The sequence below is a fragment of the Mauremys reevesii genome, linkage group 18 (genome assembly GCF_016161935.1).
Source record: "Mauremys reevesii isolate NIE-2019 linkage group 18, ASM1616193v1, whole genome shotgun sequence".
In the NCBI taxonomy this organism is placed as follows: Eukaryota; Metazoa; Chordata; order Testudines; family Geoemydidae; genus Mauremys; species Mauremys reevesii.
In genome coordinates this window covers 3,008,909-3,026,576 of record NC_052640.1, presented here as the reverse complement: position 1 = coordinate 3,026,576, position 17,668 = coordinate 3,008,909, and the positions used below count along the sequence as shown (strand labels likewise).

At 36.4% G+C, this 17,668-nt stretch overlaps 1 protein-coding gene across 6 annotated transcripts in view; it reads left to right on the top strand.

Annotated features, from left to right (window-relative positions):
- KIAA1671 (KIAA1671 ortholog) overlaps positions 1-17,668 on the top strand; it is a 142,363-nt gene that overhangs the window by 37,351 nt on the left and 87,344 nt on the right. For 3 of the 6 annotated variants that reach the window (XM_039504601.1, XM_039504600.1, XM_039504603.1), the window contains exon 6: positions 255-377. In XM_039504601.1, the coding sequence (XP_039360535.1) occupies positions 255-377 (123 nt within the window). Of the gene's footprint in view, positions 1-254; positions 378-9,524; positions 9,635-17,059; positions 17,200-17,249; positions 17,540-17,668 lie in introns of those variants that run through there. The other 3 variants (XM_039504604.1, XM_039504602.1, XM_039504607.1) reach the window with 3 other exon arrangements.

The window sequence follows — 17,668 nt, the reverse complement described above, 5'->3', positions numbered from 1 at the left end:
CCGCTGGCTTGAAGTGGTTTTCATCATATACGGGGTTTACAGTTTTGTTCAATGGCTTTCAGCATCCCCACTATACAAATTGTTCCAATGTCACTGTGCCCATGGAAATGTTGCATAGAATAAAGTTTTTCTGCTTCAGTTAGCCTTCCTTGTTTTGTCTGCTTTGTGAACCAACTTTGAGCTTTCTATGTAGTTCTCATATTTGAAGTAAACAAACATTTTAAGTGGTATTTTTATGTACTCTTTTGAAACAGGATTCTGAAAAAGAATGGACCAAGCAGCATTCTGACAGATCAGGTGGGAAAGACTTGACTGTAGTACCTATCCAGAGAAGAAGCCATAGCTTTTATAAAGACCGAAGAGCACATAACTGGACGGTAGGCTATTATTTCTTTGCATATTCCACTCATCATCAGTTGTCTTTTTTTGTGACATTGAAATATCAACTACTCAGTGTATCAGGACTTCACAGCAGTAGGAGCAAATACACTTGTAACTTCCAGTGCAAAATTTTACATCAGGGTAATGTTGTTTTCCCCATGGGGTATCTTACTGCTTTCACATTTGTGTTAAATCATGCAATATATGTAAAGTGCATAATTAGTTCCTTTCTAGATTTTAAAGGGACACTTTGCAACTTTTACACCAGTTTCTCATAAAACCTTGGATTATTTAAAAGTAAATGGATTTTTAAAATTTTTTCACCAGTTACTCTTTGTCGCTGTTTGCCTTTTATTTCTCAGCATGGACAATGAAAACCAGTTAAGTAACTTTCACTTTTGTTTGTAGCCCATTTTAATTTCACATTTTCAGTGATACAGTATTGGTTTTTAAACACCACAGTGATGTTTTTGTTCAAAACTGTTTTGTTGAAATTTTAAAAACAAAAGTTGTGGAAACATTTCTGTTCTTAGGTTTTTGAAACCTGTTTGTACAAAATTAATTTTTGGGTCATGTTGAAGTTGAGTGTCCATTTAAAATAAAACGTTGTTTGCATATAATGCTATGAATATAAAATTATTATAAAGTACATGTAATGTAACGTAAAGTATCCATGTTCATTTGTCAACCAACTCAAGAGCATGTTTTTAAGGACTACAATGATGGGAGGAGTTTGAAGTAAGAAAGAAAATGAAAAATTAGAATACAGCAAGAAGGAAGTACACAATGTAAAAATCCAGATGACTGCTAAATTTCTATTTCAATTTCTTCATAAATTATTTTTTTACCAGTAAGTGACTCCTGCATTATTTTTAACATCATACAACAACTAGCCCTCTAAATAGCACTGTCAATTTTATTTATTTATTTATTTTTAACAAACGTGCTTTTTCCAGAAGTTTGACTCTTGACTATCTTTTTAAATTATAACTGGCTAAAAAAAGTTGAGATGTTCTGCCTAAGGACATAACTGTGCAGTGTTTTGTTTGGCAAATGAACTGTGTGGGTTCCCATGTGGTCAGATACATCTTGCACCTATTTTCCTTTCTTGAATCATTTTCTGCAACCCTGTTTTGGGGACTTATCTACTTGCAGAACTAAGTAAAATGCCAGTTGATATGCAAAAATGAGAAATTCTGGCTTGCTAAGGTGATGAAAATAGTTTTTAATTTTGAAATTCCCCTATGTGTACTTACTCTGAACTTTACTTTTTAATCATACCAGATGTTTAGAATTGTCCTTCATAGTTTCTTATTGTATATTAAGAATATGTTTTTACATCTTTACCTCCCTGATTCTTGATAAATTTAATTAAAAATGTCATGGAAGTTAAAAATACCCATGTTTAATAACTGGAACAAAAATAGATTGATTTTTAAAATGAGACACTTTTTTGAAAGCTGGATTAAGAAAATTACAAATGATATACATATGGGTACATGGTACTCAGATTCTCCATGTGGCTAGTATTTGATGTTCTCATTATTCCTGTTAAGCTTCCCAATGTACACCAGACCACCCACTGCCTCTTAGTACAACAAATGCAGGATCCATCAAGAAAACTGTAAATCTATCTGATTCCACCATTTTAGGGCGCTTAATCCTCTAACTATTCTTGGTCCCTATTATGTTCTGCAAGATCATCATGCAACCCTTAATCTTTTTTTGTATGCAGTGTTGAAACCTTTTTTTATAAAATTTAACATCTGTTCAGTTTTTCCTTTGACTTTGGAAGTCCCTCCAGCTTCTAGCTTAGTTTCTACCTGATCCAAATGGAATTCCAGATTATTTACATATGGGTGAAATTCACCCCATGCAGGTGGCCAGCTCAAGGCCGATATATTGTTCAAATCCTATTTAAGGCAATACCAGGATCTGAGAACTTCTGCAATAGGCTGTTACCTCTGGCTGAGGTACTGAAGTGGGTGGGTAAGATTCTGTGGCCTGCAGTGTGCAGGAAATCAAACTAGATAACTATAATGGTCCTTTCTGGCCTTAAAGTCTGTGAGTCCAAGTTTTCTATAGGTCTTGTGCTGGCCCTTTGCAGAGAGTTGAGTTTCATCCATATGATACCAGATTATAAAATTTTAAGCATAGGGTTGCAGTTGTGCTGTGAATGTTACCAAAATGTCAGTTTCAGAGAACAGTTCCTGAAAAAAGTTGGTGTGTCCTTGTCCCATTGCTCAATCAATTGTGTGTGTTTCTCCTAATGAAGATGGTTGTCCCTTACACCTTTGTGCTTGACATCTTTGTTAATCTTTGTCTTAATTAAGCTGATTCACCTTTTTCCCTGTTTTTAATGTGGTATTCTTGTCATGATAAGATCTGTTTTAAGGGTGAAATTCCTTCTTCTCCCCCCGCCAAGCCAAAGTAAACAAGCTGTTTGTCAAGATCTAAGTGTAAGTTTTGGGGGTGAATCTCCTACTCATCTATCCTGCTCCCAGCACCACCACTTTAGGGGCAGGCCACAGGCTAAAGCACTTCTCTGTGCACACGATGTGGAAGGTGATCAGCTACTGAATTCAGATAACAGTGGATCCAGCATCCTTCCTTTGCTCATAAATTCAGTGCTGCTTTCTGTAGCCTACGTGCAGCTGGCACAGAAGCAACTACTGTGGCATGTAGGAGTAGCAGAGACTTGTGTTGGGATTGTTCAAGTATCTGATATCTTCTGAAATGTCTGGCTTTATGTGAGTCTCTCCAGGAGTGAGGTTTTTTACTATTTGGCTCCACCCAGAGAAGTGGTTTTAAGGTCACTTTGCAGCATTACATTGTTTCCAAGTGAGCAAAAGCAGCCTTTTGATACCAAGATTGCTCTTTACATTTTAGATTATAGAAGGTATAATAAAATGTAATTACTTAGTTTATGAACTGTGACCTTGTCTACATTTCTCTTTAATGAAAAGTTGCTCATTGCAATTAAAGAGGGGAAATTTCTTGGTTAGACACATTTTGCAATTTTAGATGTCTTGGATTTTCTGTTGATGAAAATCTTAGATTTTCCAGCAGTTTACTTTTCTTGAACCATATGCTATTTCTTTTTCTTCTAAGAATGTGCTTTCGCTCTGAGAAATGACTCAGTAAACATGGTATAATGAGTTCATGTTTGTTCTCAATTCCATATTAAATGTGATTAGTTCACAAACTAATTTCTAATCACCAGCCCTGCAAACTCAACCTGTGATCTGAAAATGAAGCAGAGTTATTCCCTGCTTGTGCTTAATTGCCTATTAGTAAAGGTTGTGCAGGCCAAATTCCACCCTAAATGACACCTGCAAAATGCCAATGTCCTCAGTAGGCTTGCACAAGTGTAACCAATCAGAACTTAGTAAAGAATTCTGATACACAACAAGCGAAAGTCTACACAGTCTCTTATCTGTCTTGGGTCTTCAGGGCTAACAGAGTACAAACTGATTTTGGTATTGAAGTAAGGTATAACTCAACTCTGCAGAAGCTGATCTGTTGAGTAGAGGTTCTTTTTACATTTCAGAGTAGAACTCTGCTTTAAATAATCGTATTCAGAGAATTGTAAGGACAGACCACCACCACTTCTAAAATAGGCTCTGAAAATGTTTAGTTTAATTTTTTTTTTTTTTGCATAAATCATCTAGACTACTAGTTGTGTCAGGAGTCACAACCGACTTCAGAATGCTTCTCCATAGTCTTACAAGCCAAATTGAAAGTTCCTCTCTCAAGTAACCTCCCATTTACATCAGTAGGAGTTTGTCTGCTGGGCTGATAAGGACTTCTGGGGGCCAAATCCCCAGAATATGTGTTATCTGGAAATAGCATCGTCGGGTGTGTTTACCCTGCAGTTAGGCACCTTTGGGGGGCCCAGGCCAGCTGATTGGGGCTCACGCTAAGCGGCTGTTTACCTGTGGTGTAGATGTTCGGGCTCGGGCTGAAGCCCAGGCTCTTGGACTCTGTGAGGTGGGAGGGTCCCAGAGCTCTGGCTGAAGACTGAGCCCGAATGTCTACACCACAATTAAATAGTCCTTAAGCTTGAACCGGCTGGCACGGGTCAGCTGTGGGTTTTTAATTGCAGTGTTGGTATTCCCATAAGGATCCTGATTGCATTGTGAGGAAGGAGAAAGGTACACTTACTTGTTCACATCCATCAGGATGGTTCTTTACTTCTTCGAGTATCGGGGTGGCCGTATTAGTCTGTATCCACAAAAACAACAAGGAGTCCAGTGGCACCTTAAAGACTAACAGATTTATTTGGGCATAAGCTTTCATGGGTAAAAAAACCATTTCTTCAGATGCATCCTGTTTGTGTTGTAAAAGGCAAGCACCAATACAAACACATTGCTGGTTTGAGATACTGAATTACTTATTCAGTATCTCAAACCAACAGTGTGTTCGTAGTGATGCTTGCCTTTTACAACACAAACCCAAAAGCCCTTGGAATCTTTTCCCCATACATCTCAAGTGTTCCACTATATTCTGATAAGAAAGGATTGGAAAAGTTTATAAATAACAAAGAACCCTTGCTTGCTTTTTAAAAAAAGATAATTGAATACAACACTGAAGCTTGAAAAATAGTCTTAATTATTGAACTTTTATAGAGTCCCCTTACTGTGAAAATATTTTGAGTAACTGCAAATGATGTATTGAAAAATATATAAATAACTTTTAATTCATTAAGGCAATAGACACGTGCCTTTTTGAGAAAAAGAAAGTCTGTCTCATGACCCTCTCTTTCATAATCGCATGTTTGCGTACCTACACTTTGAGGTAAAGATGTGGGGAGATCCAGGCTTTCAAAGTTATACCAAAGTTATACTTACACAGGTAAAACATGAACAAAAACTGCTATCATTTGATACTGTGAACCATACCTATCATCAGAAGGTTAGAGCCCAGTATTCATTGGTCCTCTTTGTATAGTACGCCCCCTTGTGGTGACTAAATGCATCACATCCATTCTAAGATCCTAGTTTCTTTCTGTAATTACTGGCAATGCAATGCATAGCTATGGATCACAGAGATCTGGTTGACTTTTTTTGACCACTGAGACAACTAAAAATCATTATCTGGATTCTTTCATGTTGTATTTTTAGTGAAGAGAAAAAGCCAAACTAAGTTACTTCTAATTATGTCTCTGAAAATGAACTTTTTAATATGAATTCCAGAAAACTAGAAAATCAAGTCTTAAATATTACAATGCGAGTCTCAAACTGAACTTTATAGAATGGGCAAGGAAGCATCTTCAGTAATTGCTTTAGGCACTGCTTTTGAGAAGGGGGTTGAGAGGATGGTAGCTGGTATCTTAAAATGATGAGAGGTGTGGAAGGGATGGTTAGGAGGAAAGTTTGCTAGGATTTTGGAAATATATATATTTAAACAAAAGCATAGGGCAAATTTTGGGCCTGCTAACCTTGGTAGCGTCCTAATAGCCTTACCATTTAAACTCTTAAAACATTTGTTTTTCGGCGTAATTGGGTGAAATATAATGGTCTATGTCAGACTAGATGGTGTATTGGTCTCTTTTAGCATTAAACTTTATGAATATATTGTACATGGTTTTCACGACATTCTGCTACTGCTGCTTGAACTTCAGGAGCTTTCACTTATCTATACTAATTTGACTTCTGGACCCTCCTGAAGTGAGAAACTGCAAAGGTTTTTTGTTGTACATTAGTTTTGTAATAGTTTTGAACTGCAATGAATAACACAAGCTTTCCAGGGTTTGTTTGTGAACCTTTTTCATCTTGTCACCTCTGGCTCAAGTGCTGAGGAAATACATGTCTGCTAACTTTGTTGATAGTAACTTCTTTCTTGTTTTACTTAGCATTTCCATATGTCTTTTCTCTGTATTTTTTCAGATACTTCTCAAAACATTATGCAAGCTATAATTTTAATCTAGATCAGCTCTAGCTTCTACATCCGTAGTTAGAAAGCTGTGGAACTTTTATTTGTTGATACATACATATAATAAAAATTATTTTGTTAAAGATGTTGCTGGTTACTTTTGTCTTAACTGATTTTTTGATTTTTTACTAGAATATATTGCTCAAATGGTGACTCTGAAGCAAAGTAATCTAATTTAATTTTCCAGTTCTCATTTGTAGTGTAAGAGGAGTAGTTTGTCTGTATTTAGAGTTTAATTTCAGCTTTGCATGTAACTTAATCATTGGCAAAACAGTTGTAATCAGTGTAAGTTTCGTATCTGCCTACAAAATAAGGAAAGTGATTCATGCAGGAAATTATTACTATTTAAAAAAGATTTTGTTTGTTAGAACTTCCATACTATTAAAAATAGAATACAGCACAATGGCAAGTTCTTTTGTTTTTTTTTTCAGAAAAGAAAGAGAGAGTGTTTGTATCACTTCTCTTTTCTCTATATGTCTCTCTAACTCTGTTTTCTAGCATGATCTCTTCTCTGAGCTGAGGTCAAAAACAGCACACAGCACCAATTTACAGTGGTGTGTGGTGTTTTAGCTTGTAGAAAATTCGGTTTCTGGTGAGATGTATATGTTGTATTATAGGGATTCCTCCAAGTTGCTTTGTTTCTGGTAATTTAGTGTGTACTGTGCATAAACTACTGTACAAGGATTGAGATATGTAACAAAGCAAAATGTTTCCTTATAACTCTTGTACAGAAGGGTACTCTGAACCTTTCTGTTTTCACATTCTTTTGATGTCTGTATAGGTTTGTGATGCTATACCTTGCCGTAGAGCAACTTGTTATTTTTGGGAAACAACTGTTATATACACAATCAGATCTTCTTTAAAACAGCCTTAATCAGTATACAGACCAAATAATTTATTATATTGGAACAAATTAAATAATTTTAGGATTAAGAAAATTTCTACTAAGGGGATAAGCGAAAGGTTCTAATTTAAGATAAACACAGTTTTCCTCTGTTTTTTCATAGCCCACCCCCCCCCTGTTTTAAGATTAATTTTTAATTTTTACTTTATTTATATTTTTCTTTCTTAAATCTTGCATTTTGGGTGTTGTGTGTGTGACAGTATCTAGAGGCTTAAAATAAGTTTTATATATTGTGGATATTAGATATATTTATATTTTTACTTTTTTTTTTTGCTCATTCTTCTTAAAAAAAACTAGGATTTTTGGATTATAGAATTGGGCATCTATCTATCATTCTCAAGTGCAAGCAAACACACAAAGGCTATAGCTATATATAGCAAGCTTTAAAGTTTTTTTTGCATTTTTTTTAGACTTTTTTTGTTTTGCATAGGACTTAAAGTAGAAGAATCCCCTCTGCTTGCTTATATGTAAAGTGCATTTAATGATGCTTGCTCATCTTACAGCGAGGTAGTAAGGTTTAGAGTTTATTAAGCAATTTGAGATCTTCTGAAAGATATGCTATAACTGCGGAGTATTATGATAAACCATTTGAATGTTACACAGGCTTCAACTGTAAGATGTTTTCTCAAGTGATGGAAGTCATTATTTGCCTGATTTTTAACAATCAGGGTCTGTGGCCTAATTAGTAATCTGTACAACCTGGTTCTCCTAATGGATCTAGAAGTCTTTATGTATTTCAGACCAAAAAAAAGTAATTTCTGTTTCACTTAGGAGTGAACAGCCTAGTAGCCACCTCTGGTGACTGAGCAGCTTCTGATCAAACCACTAGTTACACAGTGTGCTTGTAAAAACAGAAGCAGGCTCTGGGTGGAGTCTAGAGTGGTAGTGAGGCTAGCCATATGTAGTCATTCTTTGAATTCTTGTTATATTTTTATTATCTAATTGATAGTTGGTTTTACAGTCCCTTGCCAGTAAAACTGATGTCCAAAGTAAAATGATTAAAGAAATCACTTACTTGAGACTATAATATATAGGTAGGGATGGGTCAGCTAGTTTAAAAAAGTCATGAACTGACCTGATTCAGTTCTGAATCCAGTAGAGTTTTGGGGAATGTACTTTGGGGAAGAGGGTATACATTTTGGAAATGGAACAGATGCCCTCATAGTTCAAGTTGTCATGGATATCCCTTCCAGTTCTAGTCCTTGCCACTAAAGTTCTCTCCTGTGTCCCCACTAGGGGAGCCATTTCTCCCTCCCTTTATTGTACCAGGTGTTTAACTTCAGATCTCTAGTCTCTCTTGACTGCCATTTTTCTCTCCCAGAGTGCTTGGGACCAAATGCATTTTGGATGCACCTAGGGTGACCAGACGGGGGTGGGAGATAATAGGAGCCTATATAAGAAAAAGACCCAAAAATCAGAACTGTCCCTATAAAATCAGGACATCTGGCCACCCTAACGCCACCTCTCTGGATAATGAAGGAGCATCGGTAACTCTGTTTGAAGAGGGCTTTGAAGGAAGTGTAAAGTGGAGCTGGGGGCAGGCTCCTGTCGATTGGTTCCTCTCCCTACTTTAAAAAAGGGCATAAGACAGATATATGTAGAAAATTGTTGGGAATTAATTGCTCCTGCTCTAGCTGTTCTCTGACTTCTCAGTTTAGTGGGGAGAAATGTGCTTACCATTTACTCTTGCATTTCTAGAACTAGTGACTGAAAATGCTGATTAATAACTTCTAGTATCCAATCTTTTTTTCCTTTTTTGGTAGCATTGGCTTACTGATGCTGGCAGTGATCCAGCAGTATGTAAAAAGATACATTGTGGAATCTGAGTGCCCATTTTCTCACTCAAAGGGGCATTTTTTATATTAAAACCATGGTCTTCTCTTACCTGCATCTCATACTGCACAGGGAAAATAAGGTCAGTTAGCAATCCAAACCACTACTGTGGCATTAATAGCATTGTATAACCTGAGCCTCTTAAACAGCATACTTTTAGTTTTTTCTCCTCAAATAAAGTTTTTATTCTTGTGAGGAGCAATCCAAACTACTGTTACTAATTCTAGGCTAAGGCTTGTGCTGCGAGTTAACTATATCAGAAAAGTTTGAGCAGTTAGATGCTAATAACAAGTGGTGAGTCATCTGACTTCAATAGCTCAGCTGCTGCTTAAAAGTAGATACTACGCTTGTTAAAGGCACAGTGCTCCATACGGTACTTTATATCCTGTTAATCAGACCTTGTAAATTATTCAGGTTGCCTTTAATGTGTTTGGTCTGCTTTTAAGTTCTATTGGAGGAGGGGAAGCCTCACTCTCAGAGAAAACAGAAACCAACAAAGATGGTGTTGCAGTAACTATGTGCTTTGAAAGAATGGAGTACTATTACTGTCCAAGTTTGTTAAAGTCACTTCGGTATCTGTGGGTGAGTGGATTCTTTAGTTTAAATATTTGGTGCTTAGTTTGACATTTTAATTTAATTTCCAAAAACTTCCCCTACAAATACTAAACTGTAGAGAACAGTTACTTTCCAGACTATCTGAAAAGTAACATTTCATGTTCTGGGAGAGATCTCTGTTTATTTTATTTGAAAATTTGGTTTCTTAATTGGAAATTAAAGGATAAAATAAGACATTATATGCACTTTTAATGATTCAGCAAATGCTTTAGTAACTGGAATTTACCACTTGTTTATGTCTAATATTGAAACTATCAATGAACATAGTTTTGCTAATTGAATATTCATAAACATTCCTCCCTGCTTACTTAAAAGCTATCCCTAAACTCCTAAAAATATTGCTTTCAAAAACATTTTCTAGCTGCCAAGCATGGCTACTGCCCAATATTTAAACATTATGGTACGGCCAGTGCTGCTGGGTGTAGAATTGCACTTGACCATTGTATTTTAACAGGTTTCTTCCCTGTTAAGTCATTAAGGCCTAAATTCACTTTTCTTGCTCTCATTAAACACCTATTCAATAAAATTTTAATAGGCTGTTTTTACTGTGGTATTCTACTTGCCTTAAATGGCTGCTTTTGCTCTTTGATTCTAACTGTTAATTGTTTTACCCTTTTACAAGTTTGACAGTGTTTGAATAAAAGGAGTTAATTATTGAGATAAGCCTGTTACTCAGTTTCAAAGGAATGCAAATTCTAAAATAACTTTGAGGCTTTTTTTAACTTATACCAATATATTATCAAACAGAATGGTATGTTTAATCGAAGAGTTAGTCCCTTAAAGCATCACTCTTTTCATTTGTTTTTATAGATTAGTATACATGACACTGTCTTCATTAACCTAATGATGTTTTCAGCTGTAGGATCTAAATATGTTAATAAAGATGCTGATCTGTTAAACTGCTGAATGTTTGTTGCTTATTGAGTTAAACTTTGTTTAGAAATAGGCAGCAGAGAATTTGCTTCCCTCATTTAAGGTGTAATTCAACAATTCCATATATATATATATATATATATATGCCGAGTAGTAGTTGCCCACATGAGTAGCTGAGTGGGGACTACCTTTTGTAAGAAAATGCTTTGCAACTGAATAAGGAAGTAAGGATGGCAAAAGTGGGCCTTTTCTGTGTGAAGCACTAATTGCAAGCTTGTTTCTGATAGGCATTGCTACACAATACAGCATGCAGACCTTCAAATATTTCTTTGGTTGAGTTGTTTAGTTGTATAATTATAGATTCTTAAAAATCAAACATTCTTTAAATTGCATGCTTAAAAAAGTTGGACGACTATAATAGGCTTTTGTAAGTAGGTGGATATCCTGTATAGTTATCATTTCTGGCAAGCTGATAGATTTGTGTGAATGGCTTTGCTTTTGCAAATGTGTGGTGCATGTCTCAAAATAGGGTAATAAATCTGATTTTTGGATAATCCAAAAAGTGGGGGAGAGCTTTCATAACATGTAAACTTAGTTTGCAATAAACCAGACCTCCATTGTATTTTCAGGGTATGTCTGTGTTACCATAGATATCATGCATTATTTGTTATATATATTTTGATAGTTTATTACATTATACTCTATTAAGAACAGATATTTGATTTCTTTAAGCAAGTTTAACGTAATGTATTTTAGGCTGATGTTTTATCAGAAAGGTCTTCCTCCTGTGTAGTTTATTACACACATTAATCAGACAACTCTCTACACCTATTTAATTTCTAGAGAGTTATACTTTTGTTTTTGATTATTACTAAACATCTAATGCAGATCATGATAATTTCTCAAAGTTCTTCTGCTGATGTTACAGGTGAAGGCTACTAAAGAGATAATGTGTCAGTTCTCTTTGTATATAATCAAGAGTAACTGGAGATGTCTGAATTAGTTGTCAAGCTTTGTATAGAGTTATTTAATCCATTTTAGGGAACTGATATAACTTATTCATAAGGTGACCTACTTTAAGAAGTCATTACTTTTATTTTTGTAATCCTTGTAGAATCACATTTTTTAAAAGGTACAATCTAAGGGCAGGTCTACACTACGGGGGAAAATCGATATAAGATACGCAACTTCAGCTACGTGAATAACCTAGCTGAAGTCGAAGTATCTTATATCGAATTACCTACCGTCCTCACAGGGTGGGATCGATGTCCGCGGCTCCCCATGTCGACTCCGCTACCGCCGTTCGGGTTGGTGGAGTTATGGAGTCGACATGAGCGCGTTCGGGGATTGATATATCGTGTCTAGATGAGACGCGATATATCGATCCCCGAGAAATCGATTGCTACCCGCCGATATGGCAGGTAGTGAAGACGTACCCTAAGAGTTACTTGCAGCTTCTCCCAGTGCATTTGTGTATTTGGTGTAATTACTTCCGGTTAGTGGCAGAATCATCATAACTGAGTGTTCTAGGGAAGTAACAATTGTGAAATTCAGTGGGTCTAATCACTGCTTCCCCTCCCTATTGCCATCTAACAGGAAGTTTAATTCTTAGTTATTGTTTTGGTGATGCGTGGGAAAGCTGTCAGGAATGCATTTTACATTTTTCCTGAACGTAGCAAGGTCCAGGGTCACTTGGAGTACTTGGAGGAACGATTGGTGGGCCAGCCATCAAGGAATTGTTTCCAAATACACTCATGAATGTAGTAAGGCTGACAAATCTAGGTTCCTGAGAAACATAGCTGATGTGGGAGGTGGTGATCCAAAAGAGAAACATTCTCTTAAGTACAGTAAAGCCTGCTTAAGAGACCACCTCTGAAGAGAGACCACCTGTCATGAGTGACTATTTGCAGAGGCCATGGAATACCACTGCTCTCTGGTATGCAAACCTTTGAAGAGAAGAGCGCCTCTGACAAGTGACTATTTTTCTAACTCCCATGAGTGTTTGCTCTTGGCAGGTTTCACTATATCTTAGTCCAGATCCATGCAGAGTGTTGGAGATTAGAACATGAAGTGAAGTGGAGCACAGGGGGGGACCAGGTGTGTAGTGAGTGTGATGCTCTGATTGACCTGTATTAGCTATATCGGCTATACTACTATTATGTTGGTATAACTACATCACTTGGGGGGTGGATTTTCTATATTTAAAACTTAAAATAACTAACTAATATTAAAAATTGTGAATTTGTTAAAACAAAATGAATAAAAATTAATAGGGGGGGGGGGGGGGGGGGGGGGGTGTGTGATAAGTGTGTTCTGACCTCTGACCACCTTTTTTTTTTTTTTTTTTTTTTTTCTTTTAAACCTTTAAGATGGTCCCAAAAGGAGAGTCAGCTGGTTAAGGTTCATGCTTACACTACATGTTACAATGATAGCATCTTGATATGTTAAAAGAAATAAAACTACCGAAGAGTCATTGTTCTAGAACCATAATATAGAAAAGTGCAACCCTTGTAAAATGCCATCTATAATAGCTACGGTTACAGAGATTGCAGATATTACTACTACTGGTATGTGTTATAAAGACTAACTACGCTGCTTTTTCATTATAGGAGCTCCAATCCTATAAAATAAACTTAGTTCTGTCACCTACATCCCTACATGTCTGTTCTCCACGCTGCTGATCTACATGTATCTATCTCTCTCCTACCTGTCTTTTCTTTCACATCACCCTGTCTCTTCACTTGATTGGGAAACCATTTTATCCATGCTTTAAGAAAATATCAGCTCAGCTCTATGGCAAATTCATGACTTAGCAACAGCCGTGGTATACGTATCCATAATGAGCCTCCCAAAGCGTGCAATTCATCCCCACTAAATTAGAAGAGAAGGCTTCTCATTCCCGTAGGGGTGTTTTTTTTGTGTGTACATATTTACTGGCCCGACTTTGTACATGTTCCGATATTTAGATCACACTTCAAAATTAAGGTGTTCATTTGGGCTGCCTACTGAATTTGTGGATCATTCTCCCTGTATTTGTGGCTGGTACAGTATAGAGCATATTGCCTCTGCTTAAACCTAACCTGGGATTCTCCTACAAGAGAGACAGTATCTCTCCCTATGCACAGCTGCTACACTTGGGAGCAGAAGTCTTCATCTGGAGCTTTTTTGGTACATAAAAGGGAGTTGTTGGCAGAGTGTTCTCTGAGAGTCCCTTGTCTTTGGAATTCACTGTCTTGTCCCTGTCCCCAACTTGTCCAGAATAGTATGAATTTGTTGACTTTCTGGGCACACTGCCTACCCCATCTCTTTAAAAAGCTGTTTTTTGGGGGGATGGGGGAGGAGGCGGTATTGTAAGAATCTTAAGGGTGGGGGAGATTTATTCTGCATTTTTTTTCTTGCTGGCTTATGGTTTCCTGTGTGTGCGGTTTTATTATTATTAGCTGTACTTTTGATGGCAGGGTAACTGAAGAGATAGGAGACGCACGTTTAAGTCTAATATAAAATTATCAATATCCATATAGCAAGGGAGTATCACTGGCATTAGTAAGACAGTAGTGCCAACAGAGGTAAGCTTCCCCTCACATAAATATGATTAAATGAAGCACTGTCATGCAAACTCAATTTTAGGAGCTGTTTAATGGCAGCTGACTTTAATTTGTGTAAAATCCCTCTTCCAGCACTTAGCTAGTGATTTAAAGGTGGTGTGGAAGGAAGTGGAATCCTTGGAAGACATCCGAGTCATTACTAAAAATAAAAATAGATTTTTATGTAGACCTTTAATTATTAAGCAAAACCATTTTCTGATTAGAACACAAGAGAGCGCTGTTACACTACAATAACTAATGTCATTGCTGGCAGGGTTCCACTCCTTGTCTATTTTAATTGGATAATTTGCATAAATAAAAATGGCGGATCAAGCCTTTTTGCTATAATTGGAAACTATATTAAGTATAATTTCCTGTACACTTTTGTATAAGATACAGCAAATGTAAGAGTTTTGTGTAACTCAGAGACAGTTTTTTACATTGAATAAGATAAATATTTGTAAACTAGAGATGAGGAGAAAGTATATGTGTCTTTGTTTCTTTTTCTTTTTTCAATGTTCTAGGATTGGAAAACAAAACAAATTAAGAGCACACTTCTTATCCTGAAACAAATTTAAAAAAATGAATTATTTAACCTGATTTCGATATCTGTGTAACCTGATTTCCTCAACTAAGACTTTGATCTAAACTTGTTTTGACTTTTTTTCTGCTTTCCCAGGCTGCTGTCTATGCCATTAATGCTGGGAGACAGCCAAGTTCCCACTATTGTTTCTATTCTCTCAGCAGATTTGTGACTTGTTAATACAGCCAGTACATGTTTACTGTATGAAAAGAAATGGCATTTTAGAGAGCTACTTGAGCGTGGTGAAAGTAGTTCTTTGTATTAGACTCTCCTCAAAATATGACAAAAGTTCATAACGTAATGCAAAGTTGCCCTGAAAATGTAACTTCAGCCAGATCCTGGAGCCTTGAGTGAAGTTTGCAAAAACAGGCTGGTTTATAAATAAATGAGACTGCACTTTTCACAAAGCATGACAGATGTTAATAAATGTAAGGTATATTCCTATAGCTTGCTTATATAAAATTACAGTTCATAATAGCTAACCAAGTACTAAACAAATTTTGTAAATACAGAACAGACATTAATGCAGCTGCATCTGAAGTAGCACATAGTGTCTATTTCGTACTGCTTAACATGACTGCCTTAGAGTTGAGGAAAGGAAATAAAACGTATCCAATTGAAAATACTGGAAGAATTTCAGTAAGCAGAATAGCCTTCTAAGCTGATATTGGGCCCAGACATCAGAGCAAACTATGTACTTATCCTAAAAGACATAAACTTAGTCATTTTCGAAAATGTTATCAGTCTACCCCAGCTGGACTTTTTTCCATATTATGAGTCTTTCTTTAAAATATTTGTAATTATAAAACTTTCCCCAGCAATGGTGAGCATTCCATGGGCAGAGGCTGTACATGTGTATGAGAGAGTGATACCAAATTCTTCAGCCAGATGGCAATAAAAAGTCCCACTTCTTGATATCAAGGAAGGTTTAATGCTTCTTAAATAATGCAGTTTAAAAGTTTGGTGGTTTTTTGGCTGACTGGTTTTCAGTAATTATGTCCAAACTACCACATAACATAGCTTGTTCCAGGAAAATGTGCAAGATTATCTTTTATCCTTCACTGCTTGAAGTTAAGCCATGATTGTGTCATAGAAATAAACACAAATTGTCAATGTTCCTTGAGGAAAGAGTAGGCTGTTTTCCAATACATTTACTATATGCACGCTGGTGCGGGTTTGCAATATGATAAACAACCAGTAGTTAAAGCTGGGCAATAAATTGTATGAAATTTCACTTTGAAGTTGTACATTCTATTGCTCCATGGAAAACAATTATTTGAAATAGATGGGAGGATTATGCAGGTTGCATGAGTTGTATTGGCTTTTTTTGTCCATTATTCAAGCTATAACTCTCTGTCCAAAGGCCTGTTTAATACTTTTACATATACATGTGTAGGCCAGGTCCTGGCCTTAACAACATCTGCTTATCTGTCTACAGTAAGGAATCCATTGGCATAGGGGAATTTCCAGTTGTTGTAGGGTGGGCCCAGGGACTTCCAAACCACCTGCTCGCTACTTGTACTGACTGTTTCTGTGGTGAAGTCAGCAGTTAGTTGTTTAACAGTGCATACTAACACAACAAAACACTTCAGGGCAGGAAGTGATAACCTAGATAAATCAAAACGACATGATGGAATTGTAGGGAGGCAGAGTGTAATAGTCCAAACTGGAATTTTCTCTGGATGCCAGATTTAACATCCCTTCAATTGCAAAAAAAAAAAAAAAAAAAAAACCAAACCAAAAAAAAATTGTCAAGGGATTTTTAATGACTGTTACTACATGGGCCTGAATTAGCAATAATACTTGACTCATATCAATCAACTTGAGATGATGCTACTATACTTTGAATTCCTGTCCTTCTTTTGCTTATTGAGTTGGTTTGACCTTGAGCCTCTATGTATAGCAAATCATTTTAGTAGTTTCTCCTTTTGTCTTTGTAGTTTTAAACAGAAGTAATTTATACTGCTGTTTCGTCTTTTCATTCATCGTTAGCCTTCCTTGAGATGGAGGAGGAAGAGGATTGTTTAATCTTAGTTCCACGTTCTGCCCTCCAAAAAACATGCTCAGCCCCTGTTGTAATCGAGAATACTTTTATGTAGCCAAGGGCAGAATTTGGCCTTCAGCATTTCTTTGTATAGATTCCTTATGCAAATAGTTCTTTCAATGCCTGTAAATCTTGTATTGTATTTCTTGATGACGTGTGTTGATGATCTCAACCTGTGAGTTATTTATAATTTCCAGCATAGTCTCTTTAAGCTGAATCCAGATGCATTAATGCAGTGTGCATTTTCTGAATAATACAAAAGGGAGACCTTGAAAATGTTCAATTCGGATTGTTTTTTTTCCTTGCAGCTTCCAACCCACTATTGTGAGGAGAGATTGGATTTACCAAAGCAAAGTACTAATATAAAAAACTCCTACCTACACAAACAGCAATACAAACACTGGCAGATCTCTGAAACAATGTATTTCAAAATGTGAATCTAAGGCTAGGTCTCTTAAATATAAACATTTCTGAAATTGTCCTCTGTTGCATTTACAGATCTGACATTTAAAGGAAATAAGGACCAAAGTATCTGCTCACAAGTCTTTCTTTTGGTAATTTGCAGTGGATGCCATGCAATGATCTCACCAAGCAGGGCAATAATAAAATGGGAGTGGAACTCCTTCTGTGAAATTAGGATAACTCTAACTTAATAGAAATCTGAAAGCAAATGCAAACCCTGCTCTTCCACAGACTCCCTATGTGAGTATCTCTGTGCCTCAGTTCCCATCCGGGGATAATAGCACTTTCCAAACTTGCAGAATTTTGTGACAATAAATAAAGATTGCGAGGAGCTCAGATACTATGGTGATGGAGGCTTTTATTTGGTCTTAACTGAAATATTGTCATTTCCTTCAGATAACAAATTCACGACATCAGCTGTCCATATATATGCAATTTCCCTTGTTCTCCCTTTT